At 37.5% G+C, this 22,826-nt stretch overlaps 1 protein-coding gene across 5 annotated transcripts in view; it reads right to left on the bottom strand.

Moving 5' to 3' along the window:
* The window catches only part of CCDC141 (coiled-coil domain containing 141), a 249,619-nt gene extending 228,601 nt beyond the window's left edge, over positions 1 to 21,018 (bottom strand). For 3 of the 5 annotated variants that reach the window (XM_009182528.4, XM_009182527.4, XM_021924378.2), the window contains exons 1-2: positions 20,368 to 21,013; positions 17,817 to 17,939 (exon numbers count right to left, since the gene is read on the bottom strand). In XM_009182528.4, coding sequence (XP_009180792.2) covers positions 17,817 to 17,939; positions 20,368 to 20,469 — 225 coding nt within the window. In that variant the 5' untranslated portion in view covers positions 20,470 to 21,013. Of the gene's footprint in view, positions 1 to 17,816; positions 17,940 to 20,367 lie in introns of all 5 variants that reach the window. The other 2 variants (XM_031651875.1, XM_003907670.5) reach the window with 1 other exon arrangement.
* Positions 21,019 to 22,826: the final 1,808 nt, after the last annotated feature.

The following is a 22,826-nucleotide window of genomic DNA, read 5'->3' on the forward strand; positions in this document are numbered from 1 at the left end:
TTACACTCACTGAAAACCCCAGACTAAATTCCAATGTCTATTAATAGTATCCAAATACTTATTTTAACTCCCCAAATTTCCCATTCAAGTCCATCCCACATGTAGTTATAAAGGCAACCTTCATAAAACTCTATTTTATTAAATCTATCCCCACTTTAAAAACCCACTCTTGGCCATAATCAAATCTAACTGTGTAGCCCAGTGTGCACTGCCATTCAGCCCCAGCCCCTATTCTCCACAACAGAGTAACCTCATGTCATATTTCCTGACAGAGTTCTTCACGTGCCCCATGTGAATTTTGCTTATATTTATCTCAGCCAAATATCTCAGGATATTTGCTAATCCTGTACTCTAATCTGGAATGCCAGTCTGATTCCCAATCTTTACCCATCACTTCTTTTGAGATCCAAATAAATACTTCCCTCTCTTGGGCTGATGACTCTTTATGAGCCATCTGTCAGCATTTTGTATATAGTCTTCCACATATTATCTTGCCATGACTATATTTTAAATATTAATACTAACCTCCTTAAATAAGTTAGAGTAGCAATGACTAATAGGCCATTGTGGGACTTGGGCATAGCCACTTCTGAATTTGTTTAATCATCTGTGAAATGAAAATATTTCCTATCTCACAAGGTTAATTTAAAGATTAAATATCTAATGCATCTAATACAATGATTGGCATATAGTAGATGATTCATAGATAGGAACCATTATTGCTTCTATAAGTTTTTCAAGGGAGTAAAAACTTTATTTTGCAATATTTCATATCCACAATCCTTTGTGTACCAACTCTGAGCTGTTTACACAGAGGGTGTCCCATAGTTACATATTGGGTCCATAAGTTAATCATGAACATTCTAGGAATTACAGCAAAATCCTATTTGCAAGCTTAGCAGGGATTTTTGGTTAGAAGTATAAACATGATTTATTAAAATGAATCACTTATGATAACTAATCAATTGGTTATGATGGAAATTTCAGGATTGAAAATGTTGTTTGATATCCCTGTGTTTAACCCTTTTTGCAGGCCAGTTCTAAGTCTCAGGTGATATAGAAAGTTTTCTGCTCTTGGAAGAAAAAGAAAATCCAAAATTTTTAATTTTTTGCCTTTCTAATCTTGATTAATTATCTAGTACTTTTTCCAGGTGTCTTGCTTAGTCCTGGAGAACAGGCTCTACCAGAGATTTAAATCTTTATCCTATTTGTATATGTAATATCCAGAGCATAATTCTCTCCTTTCTAAGCACAATACATTAAATGGCTATAAACATTGATAGAACACTGAAGTTATTAGAGATCACATTCTTAAATAACATATATATCCCCCCCTTTGTTTATTATTCAGAACTTAGGCCATCATCTACAACCATAAATGAAAATTAGTCACATGTGAAATATTTATAAATAAAGCAATACCAAAAACAATTTTTAAGTTAGTTCATTTTCTAAATATGCTAACGGAAATCTTTAATGACCCATTAACCAATATTAAGCAAAACTAACTAAGGCATATTAACAAAATCCTTTCAGCTATTTTTAGAATCTGAATTGCATTTGGCCTCCCATGTTGTTATCATTATTAAGAAACATAACCATAAAAAAAATCCACTGAGCAATATTTGAGCAATGGATGAACAATGAACAACAAATTAATTACATATAATATTATTAGTGAAATGTGCATTAATGCTTCCAGAATTTGTAAACAGACAATTCACCATTTAATTACTGTCTTTTACTGCTAGTCTTTCAAACTGGATTAGTATGTTTTCATTTCAAAATGCTTATATAATTCATTCATTTTAAAGAAATTGCTTTTCTAAGTAAAATAATTGGAATAGTTACTACATACATATACCAATAAATTTACAGGCATACCTATTTTTGAAAATATGACATTAAGAAAAATATTCCTACTCATCCTATGACAGTGTCTAATAATACTGCTTTATTAGTTGCCTTCAAACATTTGCTATTAGAAATAATTTGGCCTGGTTTTCTTTCTTTTCTCATCCTTGAAATAAATATCCTCTCACAATTTTCCTTTTCAGGCTCTGTATGCATTAATTTGGTAAGCAGGCTTTTCCTGGGCTAAAAAAATGAACTATTGTCATCCCCAGAAGATGTAGTCTTCTTTATTCTCTAAATCTGCTCTACCCAATATAGAGGGCCACTAGGTACCTGAAACGTGACTTGTTCAAATTCTGATGTGCTATAAGTACAAAGTGTATACTGGACTTTGAAGTTTTAATGCAAAAAAGATTAAACTATCTCAATTTTTATAAAGATTAGATGCTAAGAGATAATATTTTTATATATATTGCGGTAAATTTAACATATCAAATTATTTTCACTTGGCTCTTTTTTTACTTTTCTTCTTGAGTAGTTTTGGTAGCTTATGATTTTTAAGGTTTGGTTTCTTTCATCTAAGTGTTGAATATGTACATAGAGTTGTTCACAGTATTCCTTTATTATACTTTTAATATCTGTGGGGTTTATAGTGATACCCGTTTTTTATGCCTAATATTAGTAATTTTTGCCCTCTTTCTTTCTTTTCTCAGTCTGGCCAAGAAACCCTTTCAAAAAACCAGCTTTTGGTCTTACTGATTTTCCCTATTGTTTTACTATTTTCAATTTCACTGATTTCTGCTCTTATCTTCATTTTTTCCATCATTCTGCTCGATTTGGTTTTAATTTACTCTTATTTTTCTAGTTTCTTAAGGGAAAAGCTTAGATCATCAATTTGAGGCATTTGTTATTTTGCAATGTAAACATTTAATGCTCCAGAATTCATATATGGACTACCAAAAAATTTAAATTACATATGCAGCTTGCATTTGTGGTTTGCCTTATGGATTTCCATTTATTGCTGCTCCAAGAAGTGTGACACACTAGCAAAGTGTTTTCTTTTCAACATGTTAATAAAAGTTTAATAGCCTATGGGATCACTGAACCTAAGAATCTCAGGCACTCAAAGCAGTCAGCAATAGCCTTGGGTGGTTTGCGTTTCTCCAGTTTCAACTACGGAAATGCTTGGGATGGGTTTTGAGTTGGCTGTTAAAGTGAAAAACATGTCTTATGAAATTGAATTTGAGAACTTATGGTTCTTCAGAGTTTTTTGTCTACTGACAGAGTAATTAAGCTTACTTAAAAAAAAAAATCAGAGAACCATCTATATAATATGAGTGATGGAGCTGAAAGGTGAGACTGCTCTTTTGCTTTCTCTGTCTTCCCACTTTACTGGCTTGACTCAGTGCCTAAAATTTGTACCAGGGAAGCCCCCCTTACTGGTTCTCTGGCATTAAAGCTGGGGCTTTAGCTTCCTCACTCTGCTGTGCACATCCTCTCATGGCACCTGTAGGACTAAGCAGCAGAAAGGGTGGGGAGAGAAAAAGCAATGTGAATTCATTCCAAGCTCTGGGACCATCGATCTTCTGGCCAGAGAGTTTTCCCCTCTCTTGGAGGGTAGGCATCTGCCTGGTTGCTCCACTTTCACTATCACCACTGCCACTGTGGCCTGGACTGAGGCAGAGACAATAGAAACACAAAAAGCAAAAAACAAAAGCAAGGGATTTTTCCCTCTCCCTCTCTGACCTTTGGATCCTCTTTCCTCTGCTCAGAACTGAAAGAGAGGGCTTTTCTGGAACTTTTTCTGTCCACATCTGGTACATATATCAGGGTGTCAATTTGTCTTTGAATTCAACCTGGGAAATACCAGAGCAAGGACATATGAAAACACCGCTGGTTTGGTGGTATTTGGAATTCTAATCCTTTCCCCCAATCTATCTGCGGGCATTAACTCTTCATCATCCTCGTCATACATGCGTTCCACCTGGGTTTATAGCTGCGGTTAGTAGAGACAGGGTGGAGGATGTTCATTTCATCTTTTGTGGTACTAGAACCAGTAAAAAAGATGAAAATTGTAATTTCACTCAAGGACCTAAGTTTCAAATATATGGTAGCAAGGAGATGGAGTACACAGAAAATTTGGAGAACAAGGCTAATCATACAGTCAGAAGTTTACTTTATTCTCCCGAAGAGTATTAGCTAGAGGAACTTGTCATGAGAATGATATAGTCATGCCACTTGAAATCTCTAGTGTTTTACACATTTATACATTATTATATTTATTATATATGTGTATAATACATTTATACAGTATTATATATTTTTACTATATCGCAGACAAAGTCTATAGTTTAGAAAAGAAGCATTCTGGCTAAGGCTAATCAGGCAGGAGTCATAGTGGACTTAAAACACACAGACAAACCAAAACAAAATAAAAGAAAATCCTCTCATTCTAGGCTAAGTACAATACATATGGACAGTTGGTTCTTCACATCCACATCCACAGATTCAATAAACCATGTATAAAAATATTCAGAAAAAAATAACATAACAAAAATTAATACAAATATGAAACCAATGTGGTATAATATTTGCATAATGTTTACATTATTTTATATATTATAAGTCATCTAGAGATGATTTAAAGTATAAAGGGGGATGTGCATAGCTTATACACAAATACTATGCCATTTTATATAAGGGACTTGAGCATCAGTGAATTTTGGTATCTGCAGAGATCCTGGAACCAATCCTACATAGGTACTGAGAGACAATTTCATGTCTTTTCTAGAGTAGAAAGAACTGTTACCTTCTTGACAGAATACAAAAGTATATAATCTTACTCAGACGTATTGAAGATTGGGAGTAGGGGATGGATGGATTCTGTGTCCACTTTATCTCTGTCATTTTCATTTACATTGAACAGTCAGAGTTTTGTCCTGTCTGTCTAAATCTCAGACCTAGAGCCTTTTTGTCATACTAATAAGGACTATGGGTTCTATTTTCCATGAGAAAATTTTGTTTGTAGGATTATATTTTAAAGGAGTACCTTCTAAATAGAAAACTAATATCTGGAGACTACAGGCCTATGATTTCAAAAATGCTAACTATGATCCTGGCCTTTCAAATAGAAATGTTTTTAGTGACAAATAACATAAAGCCCAATGAACACTGGCTTAAACTTCTGTATTTATCTATGTCACAAGTAAGAAGCCTAGGGCTCAGCATAATATTTCACAGTATGAAAAAAGCATAAATTACCAATTTAAAATTTTATTTCCCCTGTTATTGTATATTGTTTTGTTTCTAGTTAGGTTGTTCTACTAAAAACACATATGTTCATTGCAGCACTATTCACAATAGCAAAGACATGGAATCAACCTAAATGCCCATCAATGGTACACTGAATAAAGAAAATGTGGTAAACACCATGGAATACTATGCAGCAATAAAAAAGAATGAGATAATGTCCTTTGCAGGGACATAGATGGAGCTGGAGGCCATTATCCTTAGCAAACTAAAGCATTAACAGAAAACCAAATTTTGCATGTTCTCACTTGTAAATGGGAGCTATATGATGAGGACAGATGGACATGGACACATAGAGGGGAACAAGAGACATTGGGTTCTAATGGAGGGTGGATGGTGGGAGGAATGAGAGGATCAGGAAAATAACTAGTAGAGTGCTAGGCTTAATATCTGGGTGATGAAATAATCTGTACAACAAACCCCCATGACACAATCTTACCTAAATAGCAAACCTGCACATGTACCTCTGAACTTAAAAGTTTAAAAAAATGTGAAAACATGGTCAATATCAGATCAAAAGCATCTTTATATCAATATCTCTACTAGTGCTTTCATTTCCAAGGATAGTTTCCTGGAGGTGAAGTTAGTAGATCACAGAATGCATGCATTTTACATTTTCATGCTTTCCAGTTTCCAAAAGCTTGTGTCAATCCAAAGTCTCAACCAGTCTTTACTCACATTCTCACCATCATTGGATGTTATTGCTATTTTGAATTCATAATGGTCTATTAGCAAATAATGGTGTATCTTTTTAATTATTGTTTCATTTCTCAGGTAATTCTGATGTTGATCTTTTTAAATGTTTACTGGAAATGTATTTCTCTTTTGTAAATTGTCCATTTTTTATTGATTTCATTTATATTTCTTATCAATATGAAGGATTATAACCATTTGACTTTCATGTAAATTGCAAATATTTTTCTCCCTATCTATTGTTTGTCCATTAAATTAGTCTATGGGTTCTGGAAAACTCATATTCATCTCCAGGGCAGCTCAAATATCACTTTTTCTGTCAAGGTTTTCCTGAAAGAACTAAATACCCTATTTTCCACAATATACCCATAGTAGTTTGTGTATATATCTGTGTGCTGAATTATAACTACAACATTTTTCTATCAAGAAACTTTATCAGAATGCAAGTCAAACAGTCTAACATTATGGTAGACATATCTTTGAATCTGTTCTCATTCATTCTTCATAAAGTAAATCTCTCATAAATTCAGAATTTCTTTTTACTTATCGTTAGGATTATCACCCCATCTTTCTCTTTAGAGAAACTCAGTTCCACTTATCCACTGTCTTCCCATAAAAACTCTTGTTTTCCTCTGCCTGTGCCTTTTCATTTATGAGCACTGCCTTCAAAATCCCTATAGGGTGCTCCTTCTGCATTTGCACTCTGTTCCAGTTGTGGCTGTGTAACATGCCACCCCAAATTCTAGTAGCCTGAAACAGCAACCATTTACTTTGATCATGATTCTCAATTTGGGCAGGACTCAGTGGAGAAGGCTTGTCTCTGCCCCATGCAAGTCAGCTGGGAAGCTCAACTGGGGTTGGAGAATCCACTTCCAAGGTGGCTCACCCACATGACTGGAAGTTGATTGACTGTTCAATTTCAGCCAAAGCTGTTACCTGGGAGCCTCAGTTCTTTTCTACATGGGCTTCTCTACAGTGCTGTTTGACTTCCTCACAAGGTGGGTGGGTTTCCAGAGTTACAATTCCAAGTTTCAGGAAGTAAAAGCAGCCAGTCTCTTGAGGCCTGGGCCCAGAATATGGCACATCATCATCATATTACTCTAAACAGTCACAGAGTCTCCTATTTTAAGGGAAGGGACATAGATCCCACTTCTCAGGAGGAGACATTTCAACGAATTAATAGCCATCTTTCATCTACCATAATATTCCTGAGTACTAGGTCTTTTCAAAGCTGCCAAAAGAGTTGACAATATTTGCTATAACCAAGCCAGGTTCTGTTCCTTGCAGAAATATGGAGGACACCTCTCTTTTTTGCCTATTCTGTGTCATTTGGTGTCCCAGCAACAAAGAAGTATGGCGTGTGCCTCATCTTTTTCACAGGCCTGTCAGCCTCTGCTAAGAAGTCCAACCTTGATGCCTGGGCCAGGACAGGGCCGAGGTCAGGAGTGTCTTTTGTAAATTTTCTTACTCTTCGGTCTCTGCCTACAAAATTCTCTCCTAGAATTCTTGCCCTTTTGGTAAATCAACTCCATCAACACTTCATTGGTCATGGTCATACTCTAAACGCCCACTCAGCCTGAACTGGTAACAAATTATTTGTGATATCCAGAATATTATGTATCCTAACTCCATGTTGAAGAAGCCTATTTTAATGGACACCCTAGACTCTCTTAAATAAACATGTCTCACATCTACTTGTGAAAACCATATTTTACAGAATCGGTCAAGGCACTTTTCAAATATAAAGAATGCTATTTAAACTTAAGCCTCTTAGACCGCTGTACTGCTCCCTTCTAGCCACTGGAAATGAACCAGGGAAAGAAAACACTCTATAAACAAGCAAGGTGCCAAGCGAGGCAGGGAAAGTCACCAGGAAGTTGTGCTGCCTCATAGTTATGAGAATACTATTTTCATTTTTTAGTGGAAAAAGTTCTCCATTTTCAAAACCCTAAAAGAGAAATTAAAGCACTGACTAATTACCACCCGGCCACAATTCCGGCATTGTTCCCACGTTGTTCCAGTCACCTTCTTCAAAATGATCCATGAAAAATAAGGCAGGAACTTTACATACATAGAAGCCGAGAACACCATCTATTTCAAACACAGATCAATTTGTGTTGGAATTTGGAAGGTGCCAATTGATCTCATTCCTTTCCCTTCAAGATTCTGAATCAACTGAGAAATAGAAGTCCGGGTGAGGGAGGGATAAGAATATATGCTGTTATTACTGGTAAAGCTAGATTGGAGGATGGGGTTGATTTGCATTTCTGCATTTTCTCCCTATAACCTATCCCATAGAACCTCCCTGTGGAGAGAGGCGGATCTGAGGCACAGATACGTAACTGGCTGCCCTAGGTAGGATTGTGGCCTGTGTCTGCCAGGTGGGGACATCTGGCCAGGTGAGCAGAAGCAGAGAGAGAAGAGAGCCTGCAGCCCATAGTTAAGTGAATCTGCGGAAAGAGCCCTTGAGGCTCCCCCAGTCTCACCAATAAGGTGACACAGGCCTCCCTGCCTGTGTAGGAAAGAGAAAGTGAGGAGATATAAATGGAAACATCTTCCCCAACACTTCTCAGAGAGTAAACTCCTGAAGGTGTGGGTCGACAGGAGCACAGGGAAAGAGATAAATTGGCTCCTATATAAAGTAAGCATTTAGAGTAAAACACTGCTGTGACACAGATCATGTAAAACAGGTTAGGCCTCTTCTAACACTGTCTGAAAGTGTTTCATCACATTCGCAACACACATGCTATGAAATTTCCTCTAATATGCAAATATAAATAATTCAAGTCACTCAGCTTTGGAATACATTCTTAAAGAATATCATCAAGAAAATGAGAAGCAACCTACAGAATGGCAGAAGATATTTGTAAATCATGTGTGTGATAAGCCATTAATATCGAAAATATAAGAAGAACTTCTACAACTCAACAACAAAAAATCCAAACAACTTGCTTTAAAAGTGGATAAAGGATTTGAATAGATATTTCACCAAAAAAGATATACATTGGCTAATAAGCCCATGAAAAGATGCTCAACATCATCCACTTTAGGGAAATCCAAATTAAAACCACAATGACGTATCACTTCACACCTAACAGGATGGCTACGACTTTTTTAAAAAGAAACAAACAAGAAACAACAAGTTATGGACAGGATGTGGACCAATTGGAACACATATAATGTTGGTGGGAACAAAAGTTAATGCAGTTGCTGTGGAAAATGTTTTAGTGTCTCCTCAAAATGCTAAAAACAGAAATACCCAGCATGGGACCCAGCAATTTTGCTCCTATATATATATTCAAAAGAATTGAAAACAGATACTCAAACAGATACTCATACACCAATGTTCATTGTAGCATCATTCATAAGGGCCAAAAAGTGGAAACAACTTAAGTGTCTATTGACAGATGAATGAATAAACAAAATGTACCATGTCATTACAATGGATTATTATTCATTATGCAAAAAGGAATGAATGTCTGATACATGCTGCAATATGGGTGAACCTTGAAAACATCATATGCTAAGTGAAATAAGTCAGGTACAAAAGGACAAATATTGTGTGATTCCATTTATATGAGGTACCTAGAAAAGACAAATTCATAGAGACAAAAAGTGGATTAGAGCTTACCAGTGGAAGTAATAATTAGAGTTATTTTTTTTACTGGGTACTGAGTTTCTGTTTAGGGTGATGAGAAAGTTTTGGAAATAGATAGTGGTGATGGTTGCAAAACACTGAGAATGTAACTAATGCCACTGAATTGTACATAAAAAATGAATAAAATGGCAAATTATACGTTATGTGTATTTTACCATAATAAAAATATTTTCTAAATGCATTCTTAGTAAATATTTCGCATCAACACCAGAAAACCTCACTATCTCTTTTATATAAGTCTTTTATAAGACTTTTAGTTTTACTACTAATATATTCTATTTATAGTACATTCATTTCTGGCTCAGAAAATAGAAATAGGGCAAGCATTCCCTGAGTTGGAGATTCAGTCAGAACAGGATACCAGTAAATTTATGAGAGTCCAATTAGAGGTGAAATTTTCCAGAGTTTTACCACTCTAAAGGGTCATTCTTCACTGAATGCTAACTGCAACTATAGTTGCCAGTGCCCAGGAGGTTTTCCTGATTCTTACAGTCATAATTCCCCCGGACAACAGCAATGTAATGGAAAGTCAGATGTTAAGAAGAACATTCTTGGCAACTTCCCTAAGGAATTTCCAACTTTTTTTCTTCCTTTAACACTCTGCACCTCACCTGAGGATGTAATGTCAATAGTAGCCACAGGCAGATCTTCTTTACCTGGTTTAAATCTACCTTTTCTGGAATCCTTCTTTTTCATTGTAAATGATTTGAATACGGTTTGGAAATCTAGATGCCTTTTGGGAATTAAAGTTTTTTTCCACTTGATTATATTTTCATCACTGAAAACAGGAAAATATTTTTTCTCTGGACACTCCACTGAGATTAAGTACATCGCAGAAGAGAAAATAAGATCTCTAGGGTACAGATATTACCAACATTAGAGGCACTTTGGGTTTTCAGAATTTTTTTCTTTAGTCTATATTACTAGAGTTTGAGATAATTTTCAGTGGAAAGCAGAAAATAGCTTTTCTATTAAATTAAACATTTAATATATCAAATTACTCTGATGTACTCATTAACATAATAATTATGCCACTTTTTCTTTGAAAAGTAGCGTGTACTTCCATATATTATTGTATTTCTTCTCCAAATTTTCTTTTTAGGTGTGTGAAGGTAACCGTTATTATTCTAATTTCTCAAATAAAGACCCTGAGACCAGAGAGACTAAGTGTTGTGCCCAAATCAGAGTGGACTCAGCACCAAATACGACACCCTTCCAATGCCATTTTCACAGCATTCTTTATGATTAGAACAAATTGCAAGACCCTGTACATACAAAAAGGACTGGAATAAACATTAAATATTAAGTACTATTGGCTTATTGAACTACTAATGTCCTCATCCTTCAAAAGCTCACATTCAAACCAACTTGGATCTAACAATTTTCTGCTGCAGGTTAAGTCTGTGCCTATCTTGACAGCACAGTAACTAGTAAATTGGTTGAATTTATGATCTGTCCATTTGTGAAATGGAATTTACATTTTCATTATTTTTAAAAGTCTTTTCTCAGCAAATCTGACATAGACTTCAGACTCCTTGATCATTGTCTTCTTTTTTAGACTCATAATATTAGATTTAGGTATATCTAGATGATGAAACTACTAGTTAAAGTTTGTTAGGGCTGAGTGGCTGGATTGAGAGTGGTGAGTAGTTGGGGGAGAATATGAAAGATGGACCTTAAGAGGTTATGGCTAGAGGTCTAGATGAAGGTAAAAGATCTTTTTGTTTGAGACCTCATTTTCTTAGATCCATGTGCAGGGAGGGAGAATGTACATTATGGTAGGATCCACAATAAATATGAAGCTTTAATCTGTCCTCTTCCTTCATTTTAAAGATAAAAAGTCTGAAGTCCAGAAAACTTAAATGGCTAGTCCACATGTAGCCTGAATGGCATCAAAGAACAAGATGTTTAACTCTAGAACCAGTGCTTTCTAAAGAGGATAGAAATGGAAACCCCTCTTCTTTTTTTATTTCCAACTTTAATTTTAAGTTTAGGGCTAAATGTACAGGATGGGCAGGTTTGTTATATAGGTAAAGTGTGCTATGGTGGTTTGCTATACAGATCATCCCATCACCCAGGTATTAAGCCCAGCATCCATTAGCTATTATTCCTGATGCTCTCCCTCCTCCCACCTCCCACCCTCTGACAGGCACCATTGTGTGTTGCTCCCCCAACTGTGTCCATGTGGTCTCATCATTCAGCTCCTCCTTATAAGTAATAACACATGATATTTAGTTTTCTGTTTCTGAGTTAGTTTGCTAAGGACAATGGCCTCCAGCTCCATCTATGCCCCTGCAAAGGACATGGTTTCATTCCTGTTTATGGCTGCATCATATTCCATGGTATATATGTACCACATTTTCTTTATCCAGTCTATCATTGATGGGGTTTGAAGTTGATTCCATGTCTTTGCTATCATGAATAGTATTGCAATGAACATGCTCATGCATATAACTTTATAACAGAATGATTTACATTCCTTTGGGTATATACCCAGTAATGGGGTTGATGGGTTGAATGGTATTTCTGCCTCTAGGTCTTTGAGGAAATGCCACACTGTCTTCCACAATTCCACAATGATTCAACTAATTTACACTCCTACCGGCATGGTAACAGCATTCCTTTTTCTCCACAACCTCACCAGCTTCTGCTGTTTTTCCATTTGGTTTTGTTTTGTTTTGTGACAGAGTCTCGCTGTCACTCAGGCTGGAGTGCAGTGGTGTGATCTTGGCTCACTGCAAGCCCTGCCTGTCAGGTTCATGACATTCTCCTGCCTCAGCCTCCCGAGTAGCTGGGACTACAAGCACCCACCACCACGCCTGGCTAATTTTTTGTATTTTTAGTAGAGTTGGGGTTTCACCATGTTAGCCAGGATGGTCTCAATTGCCTGACCTCATGATCTGCCCGCCTTGGCCTCCCAAAGTGCTGGGATTATAGGTGTGAGTCACTGTGCCTGGCTTATTTTTTTTAGACGGAGTCTCACTCTGTCACCCAGGCTGGAGTGCAGTGGCATGATCTCAGCTCACTGCAAGCCCTGCCTCCTGGGTTCACACCATTCTCCTGTCTCAGCCTCCTGAGTAGCTGGGACTACAGGTGCCTGCCACCATGGCCGGCTAATTTTTTGTATCTTTAGTAGAGATGAGGTTTCACTGTGTTAGCCAGGATGGTCTCAATCTCTTGACCTCACGATCCACCCGCCTCGGCCTCCCAAAGTGCTAGGACTACAGGTGTGAGCCACCGCACCCAGCCACGTCTACTGTTTTTTGACATTTTAATAATAGTCATTCTGACTGGTGTGAGATGGTATCTCATTGTAGTTTTGATTTACATTTCTCTATTGATCAGTGATTTTGAGCTTTTTTTTAATGTTTGTCGGCTGTATGTATGTCTTCTTTTGAGAAGTGTCTGTTCATGTCCTTTGCCTATTATTTAATGGGGTTGGTTGTGGGGTTTTTTGGCCAAATAACCAGCTAGCACCATGATGACAAGATTAAATCTACACATAACAATACTAACCTTAAATGTAAATGGAAACGCCCACTTAAAAGACACAAAATGGCAAGTGGGATAAAGAACCAAGACCCATTGGTATGCTGTCTTCAAGAGATCATCTCACATGCAAAGACTCACATAGGCTCAAAATACAGGGATGGAGGAAAATTTACCAAGCAAATAGAAAACAGAAAAATTAAGATTTGCATTCCAAGTTTCTGACAAAAGAGACTGTAAACCAACAAAGACTTAAAAAGACAAAGAAGAACATTGCATAAAGGTAAAAAGTTCAATTCAACAAGAAGAGCTGAATATCCTAAATATATATGTACCCAATACAAGATAACCCAGATTCATAAAGCAAGTTCTTAGAGAACTTCAAAGAGACTTAGACCCCCACACAATAATAGTGGTAGACTTTAACACCGCACCAGACTTTAACTGTGGACCTGATAGTTATATACAGAACCGTCCACACCAAAACAACAGAACATACATTGTTCTCATCACCACATGGCACTTACTTTAAAATTGATCACATAATCAGAAGTAAAAGATTCCTCAGCCAATGCAAAAGAACTGAAATCATAACAGTCTCTCAGACAATAGCACAATCAAATTAGAAGTTGAGATTAAGAAATTCACTCAAAATCATACAACTAAATGAAAATTGAACAATGTGCCCCAGGATGACTCTTGGTCAAATAATGAAATTAAGGCAGAAATCAAGAAGTTCTTTTTTTTTTTTTTAAGACAGAGTCTTGCTCTGTGACCCAGGCTGGAGCGCAATGGCATGATCTCAGCTTACTGCAACCTCTGCCTCCTGGGTTCAATAAATTCTCCTGCCTCAGCCTCCCAAGTGGCTGGGATTACAGTTGCACACCATTACGCCTGGCTAATTTTTGTATTTTTAGTAGAGACGAGGTTTCACCATGTTAGCCAGGCTGGTCTCAAACTCCTGACCTCAGGTGATCCACCCACCTTGGCCTGCCAAAGTGCTGGGATGACAGGCATGAACCACTGTGCCCAGCCTAATAAGTTCTTTGAAACTAATGAGAACAAAGATACAATGTACCAGAATCTCTGGGATGCAGCTAAAGCAGTATGAAAAGAGAAATTTATAGCACTAAAATGCCCTCATCAAAAAGCTAGAAAAATCTCAAGTTAACAACCTAACATCATAACTAAAAGAAAGACCCAAGAACAACAAACCACTTAAGCTGACAGAAGACAAGAAATAACCAAGATCATAGCTGAACTGAAAGAGATAGAGACACAAAAAAACTTTCAAAAAATCAATGAATCCAAAAAGCTAGTTTTTTGAAAACAATTAATACAATAAATAGGCCACTAGCAAGACTAATAAAGAAGAAAAGAGAGAAGCATCAAATAAACACAATTTGAAATGATAAGGGGGTTATTACCACTGACCCAACAGAAATACAAACAATCATCAGAGAATACTATAAACACCTCTATGCACATAAACTAGAAAATCTAGAAAAAAATGAATAAATTCCTGGACACATGCACCCTCCCAAGACTGAACCAGGAAGAAATTGAATCCTTGAATAGATCAATAATGAGTTCTGAAATTGAGGCAGTAATAAATAGCCTGCCAACCAAAAAAAGCCCAGGACCAGATGGACTTACAGTTGACTTCTATCAGAGGTATAAAGAAGAGCTGGTACCATTCCTACTGAAACTATTCCAAAAATTGAGGAGGAGGGACTCCTCCCTAACTTGTCCTTATGCCAAAATCTGGCAGAGATACAACAAAAAAGAAAACTTCAGGCCTTGATGAACATCAATGCAAAAATCTTCAACAAAATACTAGCAAACCAAATCCAGCAGCACATCAAAAAGCTTATCCACCACAATCAATAGGCTTCATTCCCCATATGCAAATCAATAAATGTGATTCATTACGTAAACAGAACTAAAGACAAAAACCACATGATAATCTCAATAGACACACAAAAGGCCTTTGATAAAATTCAACATTCCTTCATGTTAAAAACTCTGAATAAACTAGGTATTGAAGGAACATGCTTCAAAATAACAAGAGTCATATATGACAAACCCACAGCAAATATTATATTGAATGGGCAGAAGCTGGAAGCACTCCCCTTGCACACCAGTACAAGACAAGGATGCCTATTCAACATAGTATTGGAAGTTGTGGCCAGGGCAATCAGGCAAGAGAAACAAATGAAGAACATTCAAATAGGAAGAGAGGAAGTAAAACTAGCTTTGCAGATGACATGATCCTACATCTAAAGATATAGGAAAAATCCCATCATCTCAGACCAAAAGCTTCTGAAGCTAACAAGCTACTTCAGCAAAGTCTCAGGATACAAAATCAATGTGCAAAAATCGCTGGCATTCCTATACACCAACATCAGGCGAGCCGAGAGCCAAATCACAAATGAACTCCCATTCACAACTGCCACAAAAAGAATAAAATACCTAGGAATACAACTAACAAGAAAAGTGAAGGACTTCTTTTAGGGGAACTGCAAACCACTGCTTGAAGAAATCAGAGATGACACAAACAAATAGAAGAACATTCCATGCTCATGGATAGGAAGAATCAATATCGTGAAAATGGCCATACTGCCCAAAGCAATTTATAGATTCAATACTATTCCCATTAAACTACCATTGACATTCTTCACAGTATTAGAAAAAAAACTTTTAAAATTCATATGAAACCAAAGAGCCCAAATAGCCAAGGCAATCCTAAGCAAAAGAATGATGCTGGAGACATCACTCTACTCAACTTCAAACTATACTACAGAAAAACCCTTTTCTAGCTGAGCTACGGGATGGATTTAGGTATGCACATTTGAGCACAGGGTAGAAGGCAGGAGCTGAATTGCTGCATGTAAGAAGGCATTTCCCTTCTGTAGTCCTGGATGGAGTAGGGATGAAGGGAGAAGTGAGGTAGCCTGAGAGTTCCAAACTGAGCTGAGCTCACCCACCACTACCCACAATTTATCAGTGGACTGGGAAATGCTGGCTGGGCATGAATTACTAGCGGGAACTGGGGAAAATATGTGGTTTCAAGCCCAGGTTAGCTTCAGCAGAAACAGTTGGCTGGTATATACAAAGGAGCTGGGGACACAAGAGATCATGAGAAAGCAAACTTCTGGAAATGGTCAGAAACTTCAAGTAAGTATTGTGTTTCTACAGTTCATGGAATTGGGGATTCACGACAAGTTTACACAACTTTTTGTGTAGCAGGAAGACCTTGAGTTGTTAGCCAAATCACACTAGTTTGTGACATAAGTAGAGCTAAACAATAGGTGTTTTAATTCCTGGTTCATTGATCTTCCATATCATAATGGGGTTTTCCTACATAACAAAAGACTTAACAATAAGTAGGGATTTCTGCCTTTCAAGACAACTTAAATCCCAGAGTAAGGAGTTGTCAAACGGGAATAAATTCTGCATTCTAAGGGCCTTTGTCTTTGTACTAATTCTTTCTTCAACTTCTTGGTTTCATTTACTCAATTACTTTTACCACTGTTCAAGCAGAAAACCACTGTCTATATATCAGATGCAGATCAAATCTGCTTCTAAATTTAGAAAGCAAGTATGAATTTCAGCCTAGATGTAACAAAGAAAACAGTTATATTAAAGTACTAAAAATGTAGAGCATCCTAGTCTTTGCAGTCCTCTGAATCCTCATTAAACCTCTTTGAACCTCTTTGATCTTAGTGAAGATATTTCATTTGTCTATGAGGTTATTACTTACAGGGCTGGCTCCCTCAGAGGTTCCTCAGAATGGAACACCATTTAGGGTTTAATGCTGTATCTGTTCCTGTGTTGAAATTCTTTACATTTGTGTTTTGTAAATTAAGTCCAATGGGACAACAGAGCAAGTTCTGAGGGCTTGGCACCTCATCAGACATGCAGTCCTATCTCCTGGAGATAGAGTCGGCTGTCCTGTCTGCTCCTCAGCTCCACTCAGTGACTGTTGCCACCTCCTATAGCTGGAGCTGTGGCCAAGGTGAAACTTAAGAAGGGTGGGGACAAACCCAGTCCTTTGCACTGAGTCATGGGTGAGGCCATGTACCTGTGAGGGTCTGCACTCATCTTACACATGAAGGAGCTAGACATTAAGTAGTGAATAAAATACACCATGATGGGTCAAGAAAATGCCTTTCCCTGCTTTTTGAACAAAAAGCTCCAAATTTTTATTTGCCCTGGGTCCCACAAATTATGTAGCTGGCTCTGATCTTATCTGGCCTTTATCTGGCAACCTCAAACCAATGTTACTTTTAGATTTCTAACTAAATACTCTCAACATATATAAAATAGTATGTCTGGTTTTACTAAAAGTATTATTTGGTTTCAAGAACTCTTAATACTAAGCACAGAATCAGATATTTTCAATAGTCCAACAGGGGGAAAAGTCTTCTAAATTATTTTTGCCAGCAGGTATCATTAACAATAGAAATTGTGGATCTGTTTTTGTGACTTGATGGTGTAACGCATGAAATGAAAAAATGATGGAGTTTTTTTTTTCCACTGAGGCAGCCAGGAAAAAAAAAAATTACTTGTTTCTCCACAGTGAAAATATTATCATTCCATATTTTCTATCACATTAGGGAAAATTTTTTAAAATCTTGTCACTTCTCTCTGATGCTGTTTGTGCGTAAATAACTACTGATTTTTCCATTATCTACCTGGTACCATATTAAAGTGGCACTAGGCCAGTAACAGCAGAGGAATCAAGAAGTATAAGAAATAGTTTTTAAATTTCTCTTTAATTTTGTTTTTGCTTCACATCTTAGTATCTTACCTTGAGCTTGGCCAAAAGAAGTTCATGATCATGAAGAAGTTTTTTGGTTTCATCTTGGCTGCTGCCAATTTCTAGAAGATTGGGCTGTGATTCAGCCAGTTGAAGTTGTACCCATTTGCCACACTAAAAATAAAAATTAAATTAAGTGCACTTTTAGTTCCTCTTGCTCCTTCCTCTTCACCCTTCTCATTTTTAATATATCTTTTAAATTTCCAGTTATACAGTAAACACTTTTTTCTATTTTCTATTTTGTCCATTCTTTCCATAGATATGGGGTTTACTTCAATTGAAACAGCAGATCTAATATAAATCCATGCCCTGCCTTTTATTTTTTATTCTTAGGATAAATTATTCTCTCATGGCATATGGGATTTGAGTTAAAAATTCCCAAATGAGGAAAACATATGACGGATTACATATTACTGAATATTATAAAGTTACAGAATAATTTACACAACTGTATCCTCTCTCACTCATAAAACTGAACTCAATAAAAACAGTGAAATTCTACTTGGGCAAGTAGGATGCAAATTTCACCATAGAGGAAAGTTCTTGTAAATGCAGTTTAGCTTGATAAGTGTCTTTATATTGGCCTTGCTGGTTTAGCTGAAAATAATAAATATCAGATGAAGGAATTGATTTTTATCTTATTTCAAAGGTAAAATATACTGTTTTCCAACCTTAGTTGTTGAATATTCATTAAAGCATGTAGGAAAATATTAACAAAATTAGATGCCTGTGACAACTGCCATTTGAGCACAGTCAACTTGCTTTCCACATAAGATTTACACCGCTCTAAGACATAATTTGTCATTGCATTTCCTGAGGAATTGCTTTTCTAAGAAGCAACAACTCATTAAGCAAAAGGAACCACTAACAGGCATGTGCATGCAGATACATGAATTACTAAAGAGAAATTAGAAAAACGTGTTTCTATTTTAGAATATATTCAGTCCCCTGAGACAGTTTGGAAAGTCACTATAAATCACACACAGGCACTCCTATTCCATTAAGACGGACTTTCTACTCTGAATTGCTTGGGGTGTGTTTTGTATGGAGATGGCAGTAAGGTAAGAGAGCTGAGGAGAGGGTATTGGGGGAACATTCTTAGAAACACAATTCAGTTAAAATAAGAGTTTCCCATGTAATTTTCCAGTGTAATTTCCAGTGTAATTTTTTTGTGTGCAAGCTACCTCTGATTCTTCTGTAATTTATCCTCTAATATAATTCCTCATCCTGCTCCAAGAATGTTTCATATTTGAGGAAATGAAAAGTTAACTTTTTGAAAAATAGTGAGTTTGCCTCTTTTCCCTCATTGCTGAAATCTGCAGTTAACTCAAAGTATCATTAATCCCGTGCAAGTGGTCTGTTCGCACCACTTCTGCGCCAGGCTTCTTCTCATCTCCACTCCGGGACTCTGAAAAGATGGGAGGGTGAGGAAGTCGGCAGAGGCCTGGTTCCTGTGGGAGATGAGTCTCACAACACCAGAAAATCTGCCTCGGTAGGAGCACTTTCCATTCTGTCCTTCTATAGTGAATCGTTTTGCTCAATATCAAGTGCTGTTTTCCTGGTATGAAATTTCACATTACCATAAAATTCACAGCAATTAAGTTAAAGTAAACACGCTTGCTGTCCATGCTCTAACAAAAGGCCAGAAAAGTCATTCAATTAAGCCTGGTGGGGACCTGAAAGTAACTGGTTTGTGACCATCAGCTTGTTTGCCAGCTTTCCCTTCATTAAACACTGAATTATTTAGGTGGAATATCATCTAAAGCCCAAGTCTAGTGCTTGAAAGGTTTTTTTTTTTTGCAGGGCATTTCCATGGAGAATAAAATCATGGATGTCTTCTTCAATCTAAAGATGTGTGGTCATCTTTGCAAATGGGCAAATGGCTTGTCATAAAACATGCAGTAATCGTAAACCCTAAGTGGCTTCTACTTCCTGCTGTTAAGAACAAATTTGACACAAACATTTTGTACCTTTCCCTGCAGGGTCTTCATTACTGAACAAGGATTTAGCAGTGTCTTTACCATGTCAAAACCAGTGTTGCAAAGGGCACATATCAGAGCCCTTTCCTTAAGTGTTTTCTGAGTTCCATCATGCTTAAAGCGGTGCCCTCCCCATGTCTGTCAGGACCTGCCTCCTCCCATCTCCATCACATCCACTCTCAAAAATCACGAGCATTTCACAGGTCCATTGGACTCTTTAGTCAGGCAATCATGAGCTTCCAATTACCAATGCCTTGCTTTTAAAGACCAAATTAATAGTATATGCTAGAAGTTTTCTTTTCTTTATCTTTCTTTCTTTTTTTTTTTTTTAAATCAAGCAGCTGTAGATGCTTTCTGGCTGACTGAAAGGAAAGAGAATCTCTGGTAACTGCTGAAACTTGCAGAGGTTCCTCTTAGTAGCCAATTTAAGAAAGCAGTAACAGTGCTTTCTGCGTTGTCTTCTCTATGCTTTGTCCTGCCGATTGCATGGAATTTTCTTTAGGATTTTCAACACACAGCTAGAAGCCCACAGCCGCACAGAAAAAATGAAGTTGTTAGCTTACCTTTATGACAGCTATAACGATTTTGGAGTCCCCAGCGTGCACAGCAACTGAACTGACTGTCGTCGTAGAAAGCTCCACACTAGGACTTCCTTGGCTGGACATGGTACTTTAGAACCACAGTTTATACTTTGGGCAGCCTCTGGACAGTTGCTTGTCTGCTGGTCATTTCAGAAGGCAACCACCAGGCTTACTTGGATTCATTCAGGGAAAGAGCTCAGCTCACACTGATTACTCTGCCAAAAGGAAAGAACAGGAGGTTAAAAATAGACAACCCCATTGAGTTTATCGTGAGAGAGAAAGGAGCGAAGCGAACGAGAGAGAACTGCCACGCCCCTAGTATGGTAACGCTAAGTGCCTGTTATTTTTGCTGTTATCTTAAATGTGGAGGACAGCTTCAAGCTCTTTCCTTATCAGCTGATGTTTGATAACAAATGGAAAAAAAAATTACATCCTGACAACCCAAATTAGTTTTGCCACCGAAACTATGCAATTGTAACCACGGACTTTGAAACCAGTAAGTCATTGACCTGGCTATCAATCTTTTCAAGATTTTTGAAGTCTCTCTCATGCAAAGAAAACTACCAAAGTGTACTCTAAAAAAGCTTTGGTATTTGTCTTGGGGTTAAGTCACAAATTTCTTAAAAGACAGTTTTAGATTAATCTGCTTTTCTAAAACTTACTGTTCTTTGCCAAATGAAGTTTAGATGGAATAACCACATTTTCTCAGAGCCTCAGATTTCTTAGGAATTTTTTAAAAATATTTTGACCAGCATTTATAAATAGGTACCTATCATTTCAGATTTTCTTTGTGACTATTCTGCTCCATTGAACAGGGTTTTCAAGTTCAGTTATCAATACCATGAGAAAGCAAAATCCTTTGCTGTTACCTTTTCATTGCAGCAAGAAAATTTTTTGGTGTGGTTAAAGGTTATTAAGGCATATATTTTGCTGCAATTAAAAACAAAAACAAAAAGGAAAGCACTGTACTGTATTCAGGCTTGATTTTTATTCCCTAGCCCCACCTCCTGTGCAGGAAAATTATAGCCAGCTTCAAATCAGTGCCCCACAGTGGGAGATTAATCCTATTGCTAGAAACTCAGCCTGTGTCACAAGTTGTCTGTGGTATTAAACAGCAGCTGTTGGATTCCCTGTCAAAGAACAGCTGAAAATAACACTAAAGTTTAGGTCAGAAGTCAGATGCAAACATATCAGAGTTACTCACTCCAAAGCTGCTGGAAGCATTGGAAATCTCTGGGACAGAGCCAGAACAGAGAATATAGCAAAAAAACAGTTTTAATGAATCCACTTGCTCTGTAAACCTTTTAGCCCAATTTAATAGTAGGTTCAGGGTCAGAAGACTCAGCACCATTGCTTTGTTTTGCTAAGGTTCATGATCATATTCTTGATTCAAAGGGGAAAAGTACTTTTACATATACTTCAGTGTTCAACAATTATTTTTGTTTCCAAGAGCATGTCATGGCTGCTCTGCAACTGTGTAGCCACCACCCAGGTCCTCTGTGCTCAGCATCTGCTTGCTGCCCCAGTGAGATGGAAACCATACCTAGATCCTCATACCTATGCAACGCGAACTTCACCTGACCCCAGGAAGGGAACAACTGGAGCAAGCTCAGGAAAGCAGAGGTCAAGCAAGCTATGATGTAGCAACTATTGCAAAGGGTTTCATTTTATGGCAGGGCTGGAGAGCTTGCAGAGAGGTAACTGACCTGGAAGCTTGAAGGCAGGCTCCTTCCACTCGAGCAAATAGTTGGTCCAGACAAACCAAAATGAACTGATCACAATTAGGTTTTAGCTAATTGTCCTCAAGAAAAGGCAAGAGTTGACACTTGTGTCTCAGAATATCTATACTGTAAACTAAAATGCCCATGAAGCATAGCTTGTCATTGTGTACTTTGCCAATTGGAACGGCAAATAGTGACTCGCACTCAAAATACTCAGTGCAGGCCAGCCATGGTGGCTCACACCTGTAATCTCAGCACTTTGGGAGACCAAGGCAGGAGGATTCCTTGAGCCAGGAGTCCAGAAAATTTAAAAATCAACCAGGCATGGTGACGTGCCCCTTAAGTCCCAGCTACTTGGGAGGCTGAGGCGAGACAATCCCTTTGTTACCGGAAGGAAGGCCAAGCGTGAGTTGGCCAGGTCCTTGGCGTTTTGAACAAAGAATTGAGCAAAACGCACAAAGTAACAACGGAATGAAACACAGAAACGAAACAGCGAAAGCAGGGATTAAAGCAAGAAAGCACTCCACAGTGTGGGAGTGGGCCCACCCTGAATAAGGACCGAGTTGCAACATTTTCTGGGTTTTAAGTATGCCTTATGAGGTCCCCAGTGGCTATCCCTTACCTGAATGAAGGATTTTGTCCGTGGCTAATTAAAGGCTGATGTGAACTGACGCCCTATGAAGATGAAGGGATGGCCCACACTTGGCCCAAATCCAAGGC

This window comes from Papio anubis, chromosome 10, assembly GCF_008728515.1.
Source record: "Papio anubis isolate 15944 chromosome 10, Panubis1.0, whole genome shotgun sequence".
In the NCBI taxonomy this organism is placed as follows: Eukaryota; Metazoa; Chordata; class Mammalia; order Primates; family Cercopithecidae; genus Papio; species Papio anubis.